Raw genomic sequence first — 19,530 nt, forward strand, 5'->3', positions numbered from 1 at the left:
ATACGCCCGTTCTTTATGAAATTCTTCGGTGCGTGTAATAATATAGCGCAAAAACTTTACAGAAAAACAATTACGTCACGCGACTGAAAATTAACAAACAAGATAAGTTATACTATTTCAATAAATACAATAATCCTTTCACAATAAAATCAAACAAATAGTTTTTTTACGTATTGAAGTACAAAGGCAGTGAAATTTTAGGTGATGGAGCATTTTTTTAAGCAATATCTTCAATCTTGGTCACAATGCATTGAGACAAGACAGCTAATTTCAAAGTTCACCAGCACAAGTTATTGCGTAGCATATTCCTATGTTAGATTCACACATGGTTTTGAATTTGTCATAGTTCACTAGGCTGTGCTGTCACCTTCAATACTATTCAACGCAACACAAATCATTGTATTTAGTGAGTATATTTAGTTAGTATAGATCGGCAGTTAGTATATAACTAACTTTGCGTTAAGTTCAACTTTCAGCTTGGATCGGGATAGAACAGTTCATCAATCAATCATATTTTAGACATGTCAATTGTCCGTTCCTACCCGATACATTCCATTTTGCTTTGAGTGGAAATATACCCTAAGCAATGTTTTCATTACCCTAAAAATACTCTCACTTTTTAAGCCATGTTACAGAAGTGGATTCATAGATAGGAGTGTATTCATGCAGTCACATCAATTGGTACATTAAAAAAAGAAAAATAGTTTGATACAAATTACAAGCATCATAAAAATTGTGCAGTGCAGTCTTTTTTAAAAAAAACAGAAAATTAGGCCTGAATTTTGTTCGTATATTTTGCGAAATAATTTTATTTAATTTACATTACGGTAAAGCTATTTGCAATGAAAACTCAAAGTTCGACTTTATTCTGCAGAATAGTATCCTTTGAGAGATGTTTTTTTTTTTCAAAAGTTGATATTAGTAAAATTTCAGCCTTCTCATTTTCCAAAATAGCAATTGACAAGTGAAAACAAACAAATGTGAAAGTTTTTGAAAGCAAAAATAAAACGTCAACACGAAACGAATGTTGAGTTAAAAGCCCTACCAAACACCTTTTACAATAAGCAAATCTCTACAAATTTCCGTAGTTGTGAAAAAATAAAAAATAAACGAATTGTCTGTTTTTTCTTCTCGATATTATTGTTCAAGCAATCAAACAACAAAGTAAGTTTTTTAAAAGGCAGTTTTAATATTGACATACTTTCGCGGGCAGAAAGATTCAGAAGGCAAAAAGAACATCGAAATTTAAGGCATAAAAATTCGCGAGAGACCTTTTTTTACAAACTTACCAAAAAGAATTTTCGTTGGAGGTTGTTTTGTAATTATTTTTTTTTTTTTCTCTTTTTTCCGCGATGAATAACTTTTGCCAGAAGTGTCTAAAACCCATAAAACAAAATTACTGAAAATTACATAGTCCTAACTTTGATGATCCATACTCGACATTCCCGTCATTCCTGTCATTCCCGTCATTCTCGAAATACCGCAAACAATGGACAAGACGGCACAACCAATCGTCAGCGGAAAGGCAAGCCATCCAATGTTATGTGACCAACCATAGGAATATTTACTGTAATCGAAATCGGAATCGTCATTCGCGTTGACACGTCCGGTGAACGATGACAAACCAATCAAAAGAAATAAAGCTAAACAAAATAAAAAACTGATTTCGCAAAAAGCAGCAACTAACAGCATTAAATATGTGTCATATTTGCTCTAACTAGTGCCAGGCCTCTCATCAATACATCCCTCTATATACAATGCCTCTTTACTGATTCCACCTCTAAATTGATTTTGCCATGCAACTCTGTGATTCAACAAGGAGGATTAAGCCCCACAAAATTTATTGCTATCGATAATTTATCGATAACCTATGTCCCAAATGTTTCACTCTGTTAACATTCGCTAACAATCTGTTGCAATAAGCAGGTAATAAAAGTACGTCGTTTCTTAGAAGTATCACCTTTTGATTCAAATCTCCAATACATTGCATGATTAACAAATCAAAAAGTTTGATTGGGAGAGGACGAGAGCATAAGCTACTTGAATGATGTCGCTCATGTACCATCTGCAAATGTGCAGTTTCCCAGCCTCATTGAATTTCCGCGCCCGAAGCCGTAGGAAATTCTTTAAAACCGTCGTTTTTTTCTTTCGGAGCATTTTTTGAGAAAAAATCGACCCTGAGATTTCACGTTAAGTGTTGGTATAACTGACTAACTAACTAACCCCGTCCCAAATGGTCAATTGCAACGTCACAGATTTAAACTTCGTATCCAAACTCCCTAAGTACTTGGAAGTCATCTAAATGACGTTTCAGGCCAAAATTGGTTTTTTTTTTCGACAAAATTTGGCACAGTTAACAAATAAAGTATGCCGAACATGATGGTGACATCAAAATTTTGATTTCTTGTTACCTAAATGTCATTTTAGGCCAAAATTGGTCCAAAAATTAAAACTACTTTATTTTCGACATAATTTGGCACAGTTAACAAAAAAGTATGCTGAACATGATGGTGACATGAAAATTGTGGTTTTTTGCCGCCTTAAATGTCATTTTAGGCCAAAATTGGTCCAAGAATTAAAACTATTCACTTTCAACAAAAATTGGCAAGGTTAACAAAAAAAAAATATGCTGAACATGATGGTGATATCAAAATTTTGATTTTTGTCACCTAAATGCCATCTTAGGCCAAAATTGGTCCAAAAATTAAAACCACTTCATTTTCGGTCAAATTTGGCACAGTTAACAGATAAAGTATGCTAAAAATGATGGTGGTACAAATGTTTGATTTCTTGTCACCAAAATGTCATTTCAGGCCAAATTTGTCCAAAAATTAAAACTACTTTATTTTCGACAAAAATTGGCACAGTTAATAAAAAAGTAAGCTGAACATGATGGTCACATCAAAATTTTAATTTTTTGTCAACTAAATGCCGTTTAGGACCATAAACGTTTCAATCGCAAGACTTTCAACCATGAATGATAGGCTGTATTTTTTGTTAGCAATTTCTTTTAAAATGTGAGATTATTATGACACGTTTCGTTTTGTTTGCGTTTGTTGTAAGATATAATGTCACTTGTGTGCTTTATCTTCAGAGCTTCATGCACCAAACCTCTTCGAATGTTTGGCACGTTAACACAACGAATTAGCAGGTTGTCATCAAATATTTTGGTAGCGAGCAGAAATTCTTAGAGCCCCCAGGGCTTCTTGTTTAAATTAAAAAGCAAGCAAGCTCTATTTTTTTTTAAAAAAAAAAAACAACAGAAATAATAAATTGCTTGAAAATGTGAAACGTTCTTTTTTGTGCTAACGTAAACCATAGCAGTACTAAAACTGGACATCAAGAAAACTATGAGAAAGTCACAGTATAAACATTTTTGTCTGAACGTATTAGTCAAAAACATGGTGAACCCGATTTTTGGCTCCCTGTTATTCCAACCTTGACAGAGTTGGGTACTGTCGAGAACATAATATAATTCTTTTTCAAATGGATCTGCTTTTAGACATCACAAAGTTAAGTGGTCGCGAGTTATGGTTAATATACTGCTTGTCAGTGTTTTCACCTTAACTTAACTATCTACGTCTGTTAAAATATAACATCACACCTGTCAATCCGAACGGGATAGAAACAATAAATGCTCTATATTTCTGGCTGCAATTCACCACGACACAGAGTATAATAGCAATCAATGCTGGCATTGTTGCCATGATTAGGAATGCTCTTGTAGCTTGGAAGAAATCTATAACAAGCAAAAGCAAATGTGAATTACTACAATGATAAATTTTGTACTATATTTTGCGCGTTCTTGTTTTAGCGTGTTCGCGCAAAAACGTGAAAAATGAGCGAAAATTACGACAAATATAAAGTCCAAAAACACGCGTGAAACTCGAGATGTTTGAAATGCGCCCGCGAAATTTACACCTACAGAATTTACACCCACAGAATATACAACAAATTAGTTAACCTCCTCGCCATGTACACTACTAATCAGTTAAAAAATTTAGATCGGAATATAGACACATTAACTTTTATGTAAATATCATGGCGCCCCAACAATGTAAAGCCAAAATAATTGAAAACTATAGTGGTTCTTTCTCACTACCGTAGGAATCGAGGTCAAGGGGGCGGGAGGGGGGCTTAGCTCCCCAATAATTTTGTAGTAATTTTTTGTATGTAATAGTAAAGAAAAGAAAAAGAACCCTGAAATGCGAGTACCAAAACAAATTTGTAGCCGCTTTTCTACTTAGCATATTGTAATAAATTTGGTAGAAGAAATTAAAAAAAAGATGATCTTAAGACAATCTTGTTGGATTTCAATGCATTTTAAGGCAATCTAGAGGCAAACTAATTCTAAATTCTAAACTGATTGATTTATTGATTAATTGTCTGATTGATTGATTGATTGATTGATTGATTGATTGATTAATTAGACGCATACCTTTCACATCAGTATCAGAAGCAATGCAAGTGGTTGTCGGGATACCATAGTCGTACAATGTTGCACAAACAAACCACAATCCAATGCGAGTTTCAGTGTCCACGAAACGAGTAGTTTCTGTGTAGTTATACAACCAGGTGTTGCCACACAAAGAAGCCATGATAAGACTGAATGTTAAGATGGAGAGGGGAATCAGAGCTACACGAATTAAAGTCATTGAATCCTAAAACAAATTTATATTATCTTTAACCGCACGTTTAAGGTTTTTTGCAGCTATACTTACATAGTTCTCAAGTAAAGAGTATTATTGTGTTTATTTAAAAGAAAAAAAAAAACATGGAAAACTTTCGGGTGCTTGTCAAAAACTTTTGGTGAATATTTTTAGGAATATTTGTTGTTTTGGTCAATGAGTTTTTTGACATGAAAATGGTGTTAATAGAAATTGTACAGAGATAAAATAGTTTTTTCTTTATTTCTTTGCTTTTATGTGTTAAGTTGTATAATTATTTTGTTGTTGTTGTTGTTGTTGTAGCTTGCTGCGATTCATTTAACTAATCCAATCAAGTAATCAAAAGTATCGAACACCAAAGCGTTCACATGCAAAAACCCATCAATACGAAGTTTTTACGACTAGGTCATTCTTGGTAAATTCGTGAAGTTGAAGTAACCATCAAAACAATCATACAGAAGTGTTTATCAACAAAACGCTATGGAGTTTTAAATAATTTTTAAAAAAAAAATTCGCGTGTCCAATTCGAATTACTTACGATAGCCATGACTAAAATATTTGTCAGCACAATTTACTTGATTTTCCTTCAGTGAATTTGTTATTTGTGGAGTTTTCTCGACCTGTATGAATCTACTATTAGCACACAAATGATAAAACACATGAATACGTTGGCAATGATATGTTTTGAAGGAAAGGAAATATTGTCATTGAAACAGCATAGAGCATGTTACATTCAATTTTGAATAATTATTGTTATTTTTTAAAATATTAATTATTTCTGAGTACTTTATTTTCACAATAACCCTGAACTTTCCTTATTGTTGGTTTTCCTCCAATGAATTATAATCAATTTTAATATGTACTTTTGAACTATAAAACTTTTGTCACTGTAAGAAAAGGCTTAGTATTATATTGTGTATTATAACGAACCCACTCAAGCATAGCTTCATCTTCTAAATTTGTTTTATTAAAATTTCGTTGCCAGCTAATTGCCAGTTAAAGTTTTTACTATCTCACTTGCCATTCCAGGTAAAGTATTCTGCAATAGTAAAATGACAGAGTTTGACGCAGAGCCCTTTTTCAAGTTTGTGCATCTGTTACATAACATCAAAAGTCCAGAGTTTGACAAACGTGCCTTTTAATTGTACGTAGGATTAATTGAACATAAAGGATTTAAAAACCTTGGTTCGAATCACTTGAATGCAGTAACATAGATTATGAAAAAAATTAATGCTAGACTCTGTAACACAACAATACAATTTGTTTGAATGTTGTAATATTCGTATGAGATATCTTGAATTTAGGAAGATAATGTTGTATTTATTACTAGCAAAAGGAACTGTCCTCCATGCTGCAAAGACGGTGTAGTGGTAGCGCTGTCAACTTGTAATCATAAGGCTGTAGGTTCGAGTCTCCACTCCGGCGCACTGTGAATGTAGGGTTGTCAGCCCAATTGCAATTGGCTTGTGTGGCAGGCAAGCAAGTTAGAGCAATGCTATATGTACATCAGCGGGTAATCTAACTTAATTACAGACAAAAGAGAAGAAGAGCCAACCGTTAGGATATAATTACCAAGGATTTACAAGGAGTCCACACATACTGTAAAAAATCGATGAAACAGAATGAGGCAGCAGTACGAAGGCGAGGCTAAAACATGGAACTATTGCTATGGTGTCGATACTACAATCCTAACCAACATATTAAAGAAGAACTTCTTTGTTCATCGCTAACAGCTCTGGGGACCGCAAATCAAATGTCGCTTACTGCCAGGCAGTATGTTAGTGGTGAGCAAAGTAGTTGTTCTTCAATATGACTTACACGAATTATACTCGCCCGTCATGAACGAAGATCCAAACGGGATGAAACATGCTCTGTTGAGAACGAAAAATATGAATGTGCAATGATAAATATTCACCTATTTATTCGTTAAAATGTCAAAATTCCTCGTTTCTTCCTAATCAAAGTTTTGCTGTTGATAATTAGTTGTTACATATGAATTCCTATTAGAACTGTCATTTTTGGAGTCGATATCATCACAGTCCGGCTCAAGGGGCATGTACTGTTGTTGATAATTTAGTTCTTTATCATGTGACGCTAGTGTGGTGGTCTTGCAGGTTGTCAAGCTTGTTTCTATATCTTGGTTGTTTGCAACATGGCAGTGGATGATTTTATGAGGAGAGGTTGTCAAGCTTGTTTCTCTTTCTTGGTTGTTTGCAACATGGCAGTGATTGATTTTATGAGAAGGGATTTGACATGCGATCTTCTGACATCGTACTTGATTGTTCTCTAATTTGAGGTTATGTTTGTGTGTTTTAATAACTGTGTATGATTCTTTCTCGTACCAGGTGATTAAACGTGTCCTTTAAACATATTTTCTTATCAAAACATATCCCCTACATTATACTGTAAAAATTATGCGTTTTATTTGATCTTTAAAGTAATGTTTTACAGACGGAATATTTGTTTTGAAAGCACCTTGCATGTCAGCGTGTGTTCAAACAGTAACTTTGTGTGGTGCTGTACAGTGCTGGAAAATAGATTTGTCAAGTTCGGTTTTAATGAGCATATTTAATAGCACCTTCTAGTGTCTGGTTAAAGCGTACCTCTTATCCACATCGTGTTTGCTTAGGTATGCTTCAAATTCAGCTGATGAAAATTGCTTTCCTTTGTCTGATGTAAGAACGAGTGGGTAGTGAATACTTTTGATAATTATTTTCGTTTTTATATCGTTCATCATGGTTGTTACTGGGAATCTGCTACAATAATTTATGGTCAGAAATAAACGTTCTCCTGTTGGAATATGGTCCCTTTAAATCAATGACAATCTTATGCCACGATGTTATGGCAATTTCTGTAATGCACAGTGGTTCCCTTTGGCAGTTTGGTTTGGTTGAAACTTATCAGGGTTGGCATTGTTTAATATAGTTTTCTACAGATTGACCTATTCTTGGCCGCCACACATTCTCTATGTCTTTCGTTATGGCTTGTTGGTGCACATAAGCTAGTTCAAATGTTTTTTCGCGTACCGCTATTACGATGTAGTGGTTTTTACCAGCGACTTGTTTTGAGTTGTTAGTTTATTACTGATATAACAGATAAGCATAATGCCCCCACACACAATTGATGGCGGCTTAAAGGGTATTTTCCTTTTGTGTTTTGGCTAAAATGTGTTCTGATTTTTAACTAATTGCGTGTTGGGAGTAACAAAAAATGGTTCTAACAAAAAAACTTGTTAATAAAAATTTTTTCGTGTCCACAACAATTCAGTGTCAACATTTTTGTATTTAATCAATTAGAATGCAGAATTCTACCAAGTTCTTCCTTGTTGTGATAGAATACTACCTGTTGTAGAGATGTGTCGCAACGCAATAAATTCTTTAAACGGTTGTAAGAAAATTGATTTTGTTATTATCACCTGAAAAAATTGTCCCGTGTTCTCCAGACTTTAGATAACGTTTTTTACCATAATGCGTAGAAAAATCTATAAGAACTTATCTATCGCATTATTACGGACATTGTTATACGTGCATTCTTAGCATGAAGTAAAGATCTACTTTGTAGAAGTTGCAACAGATCGGAAAAAACATTGCATTTGCTATTTGTATTTTTCGTGAAGATATAGCATAAATATTCAGCACTAAAAATTGAATATTTGTATGTGATACAAAACAGTCATAAACTAAAATTAAATATCTTCAAAAACGTGTATAAATAATTGAAAAACTCTCAATACAGTTCTTTTGACAAACCTATTGGTTATATATAAAATTTTAATAAGCCAGATCTTAGTCATTAATTTCATTTAGAGATCGTTTTTAGTGAAAATACGTGTTATAAAAATTTTGACGCTGATGGCTGATATTAAGATTACAAAACTACCACATGAGGTGATTTTTCTTCTTCTTCTTCTTCTTCTTCTTCTTCTTCTTCTTCTTCTTCTTCTTCTTCTTCTTCTTCTTCTTCTTCTTCTTCTTCTTCTTCTTCTTCTTCTTCTTCTTCTTCTTCTTCTTCTTCTTCTTCTTCTTCTTCTTCTTCTTCTTCTTCTTCTTCTTCTTCTTCTTCTTCTTATTTAGTGATTGTAAAGTTAACATATATTTACATTTTATTTAGGTCATGACAAATTTTGGTGCGTAGATATCATGTCTTGTCAATCAATGTTGATTCTCTTTTTTGTAATAAACCTTGGTGAGTGAATAAAGTTATGACTTGCTTACTCCATTTAAAATTAGACGACTTATTTTTTCTAATTTTTATTTGACTTTAGTATCTTGTCAAGTGTGGTTAACTCCAACGAAACGTTCAGTTTTTGGTGTAGAAAAAAGTGAATTAACCGTAAAATGGAAGTTTGACCCTAAAGGAAAAAACTTGTTCTATGCAAGTTGGCAACGAGCTGACGAAACATTTCAGCCATTTTTTAGTTTAGTTACCGTTAATAAAGAAAATAAGATTACTTCCTATTCTCCCAACGAAGTGGATTCTTCCATGTTAGGAGAAATTAAATTTAAAAGTTTGGACAAAACAAAAGACAAAAGGGTGGTGGTTTCCATAGAATTTGAAGATACATCAACACCTCTTACAGACCAGCTGACAATTGAATATGTTGGTAAGAATTAATATTGTAGCCGAGTTCTTAATGGTTATATTTAAACCCCAATTTATTTTTAATTTACTCCTGCATATACAATAAGTTTGGGACATGATGATGACGAAAATGTAACAATATTTTATAACCTTCCTAGTAAGGCATTATTAGCAAATAAATTATTAAAGAAATGGTGCAGTGTTGTGTCTTAATTCTAGATTATCCGCCATTCTTCAGTACGAAACTTCCTCAAGAGAAACTAACAATAACTGAGAATTCAGCAGAAAGTAAAAACAAAGAATTTACAGTTATTGCCAAAGGTAAACCAAAACCAATAATCATATGGAAGTTAAATGGAAGCAAAGTGACTTCACTTGAAGGTTTCGTTACTAACGATACCGAAACTAAAGAAGACTTAAATTTTGTGATAACAAGTAAATTATCTATTGTGCAGTTGTTTGCCCACCATAATGGTAAACTTGAAGCTTTGGTCAAATATGGAGATGAGAATCAAGAAAGTCCTGAAGAAATCACAGAAATGGATTTAAATATTGAATGTAAGACCAGTTTTGTGTTCATCATTATTTTTTTCATTTCAGTATTTTTTCCTTGGTGTTACCAGGCCACACATTAGTTAAATATTACCAAAAAGGTTTTAAATTTTCACTTTGTTGAGCTGTAGAAATAAGCATCTTCAATGTCTTCAACTCGTTTTTCACTGTTGCTTGACGGATCTGTGGCATCTCATTTCTGATGGATTATTTGGGATCTTTAATCACCTCTTTAATATAGCGTGGACTTCGTTTAAGTAGTACGTGGTCAATTTTTAGAAGATGGAATAAAAATTATGTATTAATTTGGAAAACATGCTAAACAGAAAAAAATTTTCCCTTAACTCCAAAAAAACTTTTGTAAAAACAGTTTGCATTTTGACTGAAAATCTACAGGAGGTAGTATCACAATAAACGGACGTAGATTATATTATATGCTTAGTTTAATGATCCGTTCTTCTTCTTGCCGAAACAGTGAATTGTATAATTTGAAATCAGAAGTTTTACAAAATCAGAACCCCCAGTAAAAAGAATGTTACATCAAATGCTCAATAATGTATTTGTTTTTGCATGTTTACCTTTATTTATATAATAACAAATTTGGTAAACTTTTTTACTAGATCCTCCAAAAAATATAACATTCGTTTCAAACATCACTGATAATCTTATCATCAATGAAGGTTATGTTGGGCTAACATGTTCCGCGTTGGCCAACCCTCCAGCTCTGTATACAATGAAAGAGTATACAGAAGTGTTATATAGTGGACCAAGTAAGACATACACAACATACTTGGATAATATCTATCATTCCAATATCGCTGTATTTCGTTGTGAAGCAAATAATACCCTGGGTTCACAGACTAGTAGGAGTATCGAAATGAGGATAATAAATGGTGGGTCATTTTTTTTAAATTTATTTTCTAATTTATATTAAGTTATTTTCTAATAAGTACCTCAAACGAAAATAACTTTATTTTTTATTATCTTTACTTCTTTATAACTTATAGTAGAGTCAATCTAGAAAGGTACAGCGAGTGTCACACAATATCTAATACGAAATATATCGTATATATCTCTTTCCTTAATATATGTTCTACAAATATCATTCTAATCTAAGGGTGGGTGGGAGGGTCAATTCTATCCACTTGTAATTGGGTCAAAAGACGATACACCCGTAAAAAGACTTGAACACGTGATAAAGGCGCGCGAAAGAAACAAGAATAAATTCATTTATTCATACTGTACTACATTATTGATTAAGGCGGTTGCTTTTTATACTATGTAGCTATGAAAACATTTGTAAGATTGCAAAGTAGCAACGATATGTAAATAAATAAATAAATAGCGCTTCCAAGATTCTTGGCTTGAATGAATTGAAAAAAATCTCGAAAAATGATTAACCACTGCCCTCGAAAAAATATCCCAAACTTTGATTTGAAATATTTTGATGACGATTTCTTTGCATAGACTGTCCTAAACATTCATACCGATAATAATGTTTACTCAGTGTTGACTGTTTGGTGAACTAAAATTTAACTGTGAAGATGTAGTCAACTGCGATCAAACAACTGCGATTCGCTTTTAATGCTTAATTAATAATTCATATTGACAGCGTATTTTAGTATTTTGTGCTTTAAATTTTTCCCACAATAAACCATGTTTGCAGTTTCAGTAAAAAAATATTCATGAAAAAATTGATTTTACTTGTTTTTAACTAAACTACGTACAAAACAGACAGATTGTAAATATATCTCAAATGTTATGGTGACTTGCATTTGTTTGGCATTAAAATTACATTAATGACGATTTAAATAACGTGAAGAGAATGATCAGCGGTAAAAATAAATTTGCTGGACCCTTTGACAGTTTTCATCCAATAACTTGAACTTCACAAACGAGATCAGCTAGAGTTCAAAATTTCAAGCTTGCGAATGTTTTTTTTTGTTCTATACAAATGGCTATCAGTATATTGTCAAGTTTAACGAAGGCTTGCAAATAGATTTTGTTTTCTTTTTATAATCTATGCATCTGCTATCACTTTTGGCCAATTTATTGAAAATCTTGAGTTTTTTTCGGGTCTAAGATTTGTGGTGGATACAAACAAACACGAGAAAATATGCATGTTTGTGTACTCTTGAGCCAAAGTATTTATGCTTCTTCCAACGTCGGATAATGATCTTTGCTAATTAATTTATTTCAATCAAATGATTTTAAAAATGAAGTGATTATTTTTTGAAATTATAAAAAATATTTGCTATTAAAACTTTCAGCAGATAAATTTAACAAGTTCAAAATCATTGGATGTTGGACAGTCCAATCATAACACAAACATACGGTTACATTTAAAAAGAAATAGTTGACCGATAATGTGCAATTTACCTCTTCTGATAAAGCAGAATGTTGTCTATACCCTTTTTATTGTGATTATTATTTGAAACATGTTAACTAGAAAACAGTAAGAGTAATGCTGGAATATCCTTTTTGGTGTCAATATTATCATTTTATTTTATCATTTTATGGCTTTTTTTATTTTTCAGGAACACTATCTGGTCGACAATCTGATGATGAAGGTAAATTGCGAGTCAGCTTTATTCACATCTCCTTTAGAAATTAATTCCTTTTGGGGTGTAACTTTATACAAATCTGGACCGCTGTTACATTATAATTAAAAAGCTAATGACAAAGACAGCTTTCCAGATTTTTTTGTATTTTAAAACATATATCGCACCTGTAATTTAATATCTTAATAAGTATGTTTTAAAACTTGTGGTAAACTGATAAATATTGCAATCAAAAGTAAATACCACAATCGACTATAAAATGTCGGAAATCCAGCAAGTAATATCATCACCACAGCAACTAACAAAACTTTAACAATACGAAAAATAATAACCTTTTGTAGAGGGTTAACAAGTTCATTTTGATATGCCATACTGAAGTAATGTTGGTTAAATTGGTTATTGGTTACTTTTTTATTGCGTAACCCAATTATAAAAATGTTTCTGTGTTACTTTGATCAAATATTTCAATGTCCAAAACTTTTAAAATTAGTGAGAGTAATGAAAAAAAAAACACATGCGTGATATAATTGTGCTCAAATGCATTCAACATGAAAGTGTTGTTAGATACACCAGAAAATGTTGGATGAAAAGTTTAATCAAATAAAAAACTTCATCCAACATTATCTAGCAGGATTTAGCTTCTGCCTTTTTAATCTTTCCAAATTTTTGGAATCTCTCAAGCGTTTCCAACAGCGCATGCTCCGTCCCAAACGTCACTTGGGCGTGAAGTTGGGGCTACGGAACGGCTGTTGGTTTTCGACTTTAGTGACTTACACGAAAGTCGAGCCGATGGCAGTGAAAAACAAAAATGGCTATTTTTCCGGCATGTATGTAATTTACAGACTCGAACATATAGATATATCTAGAATTTTTATCTTCTCCAAACCTTCGTCATGTTTTCATCCAGAATGATTCTGGTTAAAATATTTCTTTGTAACATACTTTTCAAAAAAAAAAATATCGAACTAGCAAGCAAAGTGCACTGGTCTGTTCATTGTGCAAAACGCGCTTGCCGGATTTTTAATATGTGCGCGGGAAATACGGAATGTGACCATTATAACCGGTTCCTAGTCCCTTTAATATCGCCCAAGGTTGCAGCTTCTGATTACCAACACATAATTCATGGAATGACTCCTATGGGTCCAATTTAAACTCAAAGTATTTGCGATATTTCTTGATGATTGTGATATATATCGATGAACAAGTATAGAGCGTTGTGTTAATAGATTCACGGATTGTTGTTATTGTTATATGTGAATTTAGATTCGAATTGGTGGAAATATTACGTAGTGGGTGTGGCCATAGCTGGAGTGGTGTTTATTGGTGTGTCTGCTACAATCATTGTCATAAGAAGGTACGAGTACTCAAAAAGATTTTGCTTTGTAGTTAACAATATTCAAAGAATAATTTTTTATTTTTTTTATCCAATTTGAAATGTGTTTCGGCATCAATAAGGAGTATTTCAAATATAAATATACAACTTTTTTTGACACGGAAAAACGACTATTTTTTTACTTGAAAAATAGATTGTGCCGCAATCCCCAAAAAGTAGCCATAATTAATAGACAAAATATGACAAAATTGGATCTTTCATCAAAAAGCGAAAATCTATATTATAATGCCCGTATACATCTGTCCGTCCGTCCGTCTGTCTGTCACGCAAAATGGTAGCTTAGCTGCGACGGGCGAACCCGTGGATTTTTCCACGGGCTAATGACTAGTATTTTCAAAAAGTTTAATGATCTGCAAATTAAGTACCCAGACTTAATAAAATCAAATAAAACCCAATACCAGTTATTCTTAATGTTTATTACGATTTTTTATTTTTACCTTTGATGTAACTAACCAAGTTACCTGGTCTTCTTGTCAACGATATAAAAATAACAAGAAGCACAGGTGACAATACACACACACCGCCGAGTCACACACATTAATATATGGAAACAATAACATTTCCATTTATATGCTCTTTTCATAGCTGCATATTAAAAAAACCACGTGAGCTTGGTAGTGACGGTATTCGATGAAATCTGATTGGCTAATGTTGAATGTTTTCTTTCAGCCGCATGCGTAGTATGAACATTAGATCGGAAGTCACACGTGTTACGCAGAAGAGCTCCCGCAATAATGACGAATACCAAAGACATGCATTGCGGAATAACGCACCAAATCATGCGTATAATTTGAATGTAAGAGGAGCGCCAGATGGCGTCACCAAGACTCAACATGATGTAAATGGGGTAGAAAATGATGGCTTCGAATTATTATAAATTAAATATTTAAACCAGCAGTTAGCTAATTTAGAAGCACATTTTTTAGAAAGACAATTACACAGGACATATATACTAACATTTGAAAATTTAAATTTGTTTAACATACACTCTAAGTTTAGTTTATCTAAGACCTGTTTGAAATTATTATGCACCAGAAATCTTTTTTTGAATCAATTGCTGAAGTCGTTATGCATTTCGTTCTGCATGATTGCTTTAGTAGAACATCTCCAAAATGATAGAAAAACTGTTCTAGCATACCAGGCCCACGACTTCTCTTGATTGTCAATTTTTTACTTTTTGTTTCACTTAAATGTTTTCGCTTGTCTTTTTTTACCCTTATATTGGCGTTGCCAAAGTAAAGGGAGAAAAATAGTTTTAAATTATTTTAAGGGGAAAATTTTTATATCATAGATAGTAAAAAGTTTAATAATATTCTCAAGATGGAGTTCTTGTCGTACCAGTTTAAGTGTTCTTTGTATATATTAATAAAAATATCTCGTTTTTATATCATTTTTTGTGGTTTGTATTGGATTTTAATTGTTTTTTAACTTGTTCTTTTGCAAAAATTCGTAGCTATCTTTTCATGCATTTCTTTAAGTGTAAATAAATATTCGCTAAATAATTTTGACTTTTGTTTTAAAGGGAAGACAAGAAGCCCTGCGGCTTAAAGATTTCCGCCATTAGCAATAATCTGAAAAAAGATATAAAATCGTGACATATTTGTCACGATTTTATAGCTATAATACATTATCTTTCACCAAAAATATCCAGCCTCAACAATTTCTCTTTAAATTAAAATTCATTGATAATTAATTAGTTCTGGTGAATATAGCTTTAGTCTACGTGCTTACAAAATTGTAGTACAGAAAGAAATGACGTAATTATATAACATCAAAGATGGCGCAATATAAGACGATCTTCATTATGCTACACTGCACGAGCTTTAACTTTCGATTATAAACCTTAAAATAAAGTAATGTTCATTGGATAATAAAACAATTTGTTGCACTGTTAGGATTCTTATTGACTTAAAACTCATTTTAGCCTCTTTCTCAGAAAAAAATCTGTCAAAACGAAGATTTAAGCTTTAGCCTGGACAAGTTTTAGGCGTCCAGGCTCTGGGCTGTCTCTATCTATCTATCTATCTCTCTCTCTATCTTCCCAGACGATATTAAAGATTTCCGCCTTCGCCGGCGGAAATCAATAACAGCAATAAAAATTGTGTTTGGTTTGATATCCTAGAATATCGGGCATGACATATTGTGTGAGAAATTTTTGCATTGAAAATAACATTCAAGAATTCATGTAACTATGAATTGAATGCAATATCTATCGCGGTGAAGCAAATTAGACTTTGAATTTTGTTTTAGCTAAAGAAGCCTAAAAAAATTGTTAAAGTAGAAGATTAACATCATTCGTTGTGATTTATATTCTGTCATATGTGATTTATATTTTGTCAGCATTGCATTTTAAGCCTCTCAGATCCTATTTCGACAAGGCAAAAACCTTGTGGAAAAATAGTTAGCATTACAGGAGTTCAGTCTGTTTTTCAACAAATAAAATTGTTATCTCAATTCTTGCAAATTGTTACGTCTTGTTAAAAGGTGATAATAAAATTCGTGAGTATTGGTAAGTCAATTTAACACTCATTGCATCAATTAAACATGGAGGTAGAAATACTTCCATGGTTAAACAATTTTTTTACTCCGCAAAACGCGTTACGACGAAATTTCAAACAACTCATTCATGCGGTCAAGCCCCACAATACATGGCACATCATCTTAATGTATCAAAACTGTTAACTCATAAGAAATTTTTAATACTCCAAAGTCCACAGCTAGGTAAGTCAAGCATTTATATTACAAAGACATGTGTCTAGTTAGCTAGCTTACCTCTTTCGTTTTCATTCACGACAGAAATCTTTGCAAATTTCACGAAATTTGGCCATCTTTGCTGAGATTTATGTAGCGGCATTTTCTAAACGTACCGATTGGCGACAATTGATGTCTACGAAAAAGAAATTTAAAATCTTACATTATTTTTTCTTATTCCAAGCGAAAATTTTGATCAATAATTATGGTTGATTATATGTAGCAAAATTCATCGCATCGTCAGCATCGCACACGGCCATTTAAATCGGAGGAAACCTAGAAATAAAGTGTGCGCATGCGCCAATTTTTTTAAAATCCCGTACGATAAAATTTGATGTCAGCATCGCGCATTTCAAGCCTTTCAGATGTTGTTTTGTAGAAAAATTATGAGGTTCCAGGACATGAAAAATCCATTCGTGAATGACAACACGATACGAAGTTTTGGGGCCTATAATCCCATTTTTTCTTAAATATAAACAAAAAACATGCCAAAATTTATCTTTCAAAATAGCCTGTTCGTTTTAATACTTTTTGTATGATTTACTACCAAGAATAAAAATTATATTATCTCCAGGTAGGAAGTAAACGCAAGAACATTGTGGAAAAAATAGTTAGCATTACGGAAGTTTAGTTTGTTGTTCAGCAAATAAAATTGTTATCTCAATTCTTGCAATTTGTTACGTTTTGTTAAAAGGTGATAATGAAGTTCGTGAGTATTGGTAGATCAATATAACACTTATTGCATCAATTAACATGGAGGTAGAAATACTATTATTTATTCCGCAAAACGAGTTACCACGAAATTTCAAGCAGCCCATTTTCCAATTTATGTGGACAAGCCGGAAATACTTGCCTCATCACCTTATTTCACACATTCGTAGAAATTTATGATTTGGTATGGGCTGCGTTCCGTCATTGTGGCAACAAAAAGTTAAAAGGGGCGCGAATAGTATAAAAACAAAGCCACCACAAATAGCACGCTATATTGACCAAAAGTTTTTGTTTATGTATTGTTTTTTTTGTTGTTGTTTTTTGCGTATAGCAGCGTTTCTCTGTTGTTTTAGTACTATTGGTAGCTATACCCAAGATAATGAAACCAGTAGATATATATTCTATTCGAATTTTCAGAAATCTCGCATCAATGGGTGTTCATTGTCTTGAAATGATTGTTTTGATTAACTTTATGTTGATATTGTTATAATGTTCGAAATTGACTCAAATTGCGTGCTCTCCAGCCATATCTCAGTTATCAAAAAATAGTCACAACTTTTAATATGATTCAATTACCATCGTCTCTTTCTCTAAGTTTCTGCCTTAATATTTTTTACCAAATTTTATCATTGTATATTTTATATTTTAATAAATACATTTTAATTATTTACCATCATAGTGTTGTGTGAGTGTTCAAACCGCTTCAGTTCTTGTTGTTTTTACATGAGACATTAGAAATTCGATTGGCAATATTTTATGTTAAAACTTGGACATCCATGTGTATGTGTACAAATTAAAACAGCACTTTACGACGTTTTGGGTGTCATACAACCATTTTCAAGTAAAATAAAAATTATACAACAGGTCTATAAAAACAAGAACGTTGCCATAGATACAAGATATATAAACATAATCAATACAATATTTAAGTATAAAGTATGTGTACAATACAAATGTGTGATCAAACCGGACGGTTTTCTTGTTAATATGTTAAAACTGTTTACTCGTAAGAATTTTTAAAACTCAAAAGTCCACAACTAGGTAAGTCAAGCATCTATATTACAAAGACATGTCATTTTGTGTCTAGTTAGCTAAGTATTTTCATTTTTATTAGCAGGCAGAAATCTTTGCAAACTTCACGAATTTTGGCTAAATTTGCGAAGATTTATGTAGCGAAATTTTCCAAACGTATGTATTGGCGACAATTGATGACCGCGAAATTGAAATTTAAAATTAATAATATTTTCTTGTTCCAAATTTTGATCAAGAATCTATTTCGATTCGAATTTTATGCTTATTTGTCTCAAGTATCTGCACTTTTGAAAGGTTGATAATTTGTTCTGTGTTATAAATTACGTCGCTATATCATTTCAAGATGAAAAAAGTCTTCAAGAGGTATGTATGAGGAATGGTCGCAAAGGATATAAATTAAGAGCGTATTCATTCCTTTTATTCTGCAGTGTAATGAAAATGTGAAAGAAACTTGTCTTTCTATAAGTCAAATTTCTCTGATTCCATTTATTCTAAGACCAAATTAAAAAGATTTGTTCAAATTAGAAAAATGCATTTTGAATATCAGGGAAAATACCGTTTAATTTCTCCTTCTACGTGTGGTTGTCAGTTAGACGTCACCTATGGTTACCATGGCGTGGTTAACCATGACAACGTCGACCACCCCCGATTAAATAATTCTCTTTTATCTAGACCTCCATTTTGCTATTTTAAAGTTAAGTGATCACGAGTTATAACTAACAGACTACAAGTCGAAGTTTTGACTTTAGTACAACACCAAAAGACTTGGAGCAAAAGAATTAACTATACAAAACTTTTTATATAATCTTATTAAATTTGTACCAGTCTAAAATCTCTGGAAATATTTTTTTATTATAAAGTTGGCAATGTTCACAAAATCTTTGTAATTACTCCTCCAATACACATTAATTTTACTAAATTTAATAATACGAGCTCTGTAATTGGTTTCCTATTGTGTTTTGCTGTTGTTTTCTTGGGCGTGGACCTCAAGAAAAAGATAAAGACGAATTTATTTTGCTTTTAAATCGCCATTAGTTCTTTTAAAATATGCCGTTTAGACAACGCCATTAAGAAAAAAACATGGTAAACACTGGAATGACAAAACCGAGTCTCCAGTGAGTGTAATTAAGAACTAATTCCGTGTGAGGTAGCACTAGTTAGTGGATAGCCTTTTTCCGGGAGTTCCCGCAAAAATACAAATCTATATCGAGAAAAACTGTTCTTTTGAAAGCTCTTTTAAAAACAATGTGATTAATTGACGAAAGACAATAAATAAATGAAA

General features: G+C 32.5%; 3 protein-coding genes across 4 annotated transcripts in view; 1 reads left to right on the top strand and 2 right to left on the bottom strand.

The window, feature by feature from the left end:
* LOC130636648 (zinc metalloproteinase nas-14-like) overlaps nt 1-19,530 on the bottom strand; it is a 76,285-nt gene that overhangs the window by 28,814 nt on the left and 27,941 nt on the right. The window lies entirely within an intron of this gene.
* LOC130636650 (uncharacterized) lies at nt 1,311-5,335 on the bottom strand. Its single transcript, XM_057446444.1, has 4 exons — nt 5,206-5,335; nt 4,439-4,661; nt 3,605-3,739; nt 1,311-1,643 (listed from the first exon to the last, which is right to left on the bottom strand). Exons 1-4 carry the CDS (start codon nt 5,212-5,214, stop codon nt 1,417-1,419), a joined length of 594 nt encoding a protein of 197 aa, XP_057302427.1. The 5' UTR covers nt 5,215-5,335; the 3' UTR covers nt 1,311-1,416.
* Nucleotides 8,470-15,256, top strand: LOC130636649 (uncharacterized). 2 transcript variants are annotated; one of them, XM_057446442.1, is made up of 8 exons: nt 8,470-8,554; nt 8,778-8,852; nt 8,932-9,270; nt 9,468-9,806; nt 10,421-10,693; nt 12,338-12,370; nt 13,625-13,715; nt 14,424-15,256. In XM_057446442.1, the coding sequence occupies exons 2-8, from the start codon at nt 8,807-8,809 to the stop codon at nt 14,629-14,631; spliced, it is 1,329 nt and encodes a 442-aa protein (XP_057302425.1). In that variant the 5' UTR covers nt 8,470-8,554; nt 8,778-8,806; the 3' UTR covers nt 14,632-15,256. The 2 variants fall into 2 exon arrangements, with proteins under 2 accessions (XP_057302425.1, XP_057302426.1); XM_057446443.1 differs by having other exon boundaries at nt 14,340-14,567.

Source organism: Hydractinia symbiolongicarpus, chromosome 3 (genome assembly GCF_029227915.1).
Source record: "Hydractinia symbiolongicarpus strain clone_291-10 chromosome 3, HSymV2.1, whole genome shotgun sequence".
NCBI lineage: Eukaryota > Metazoa > Cnidaria > Hydrozoa > Anthoathecata > Hydractiniidae > Hydractinia > Hydractinia symbiolongicarpus.

What these genes read in the sequence shown, in the direction of transcription:
- LOC130636649 (XM_057446442.1), top strand. Translation starts at nt 8,807, where the DNA reads ATGTCTTGTCAATCAATGTTGATTCTCTTTTTTGTAATAAACCTTG. An exon ending in CGAAATGAGGATAATAAATG is followed by an intron (nt 10,694 to 12,337) that starts GTGGGTCATTTT and finishes TTTATTTTTCAG; the next exon opens with GAACACTATCTGGTCGACAA. An exon ending in ACAATCATTGTCATAAGAAG is followed by an intron (nt 13,716 to 14,423) that starts GTACGAGTACTC and finishes GTTTTCTTTCAG; the next exon opens with CCGCATGCGTAGTATGAACA.
- LOC130636650 (XM_057446444.1), bottom strand. An exon ending in TTCTGATACTGATGTGAAAG is followed by an intron (nt 3,740 to 4,438) that starts GTATGCGTCTAA and finishes TGCTTGTTATAG; the next exon opens with ATTTCTTCCAAGCTACAAGA. An exon ending in TATCCCGTTCGGATTGACAG is followed by an intron (nt 1,644 to 3,604) that starts GTGTGATGTTAT and finishes TATTTTGTTTAG; the next exon opens with CTTTATTTCTTTTGATTGGT.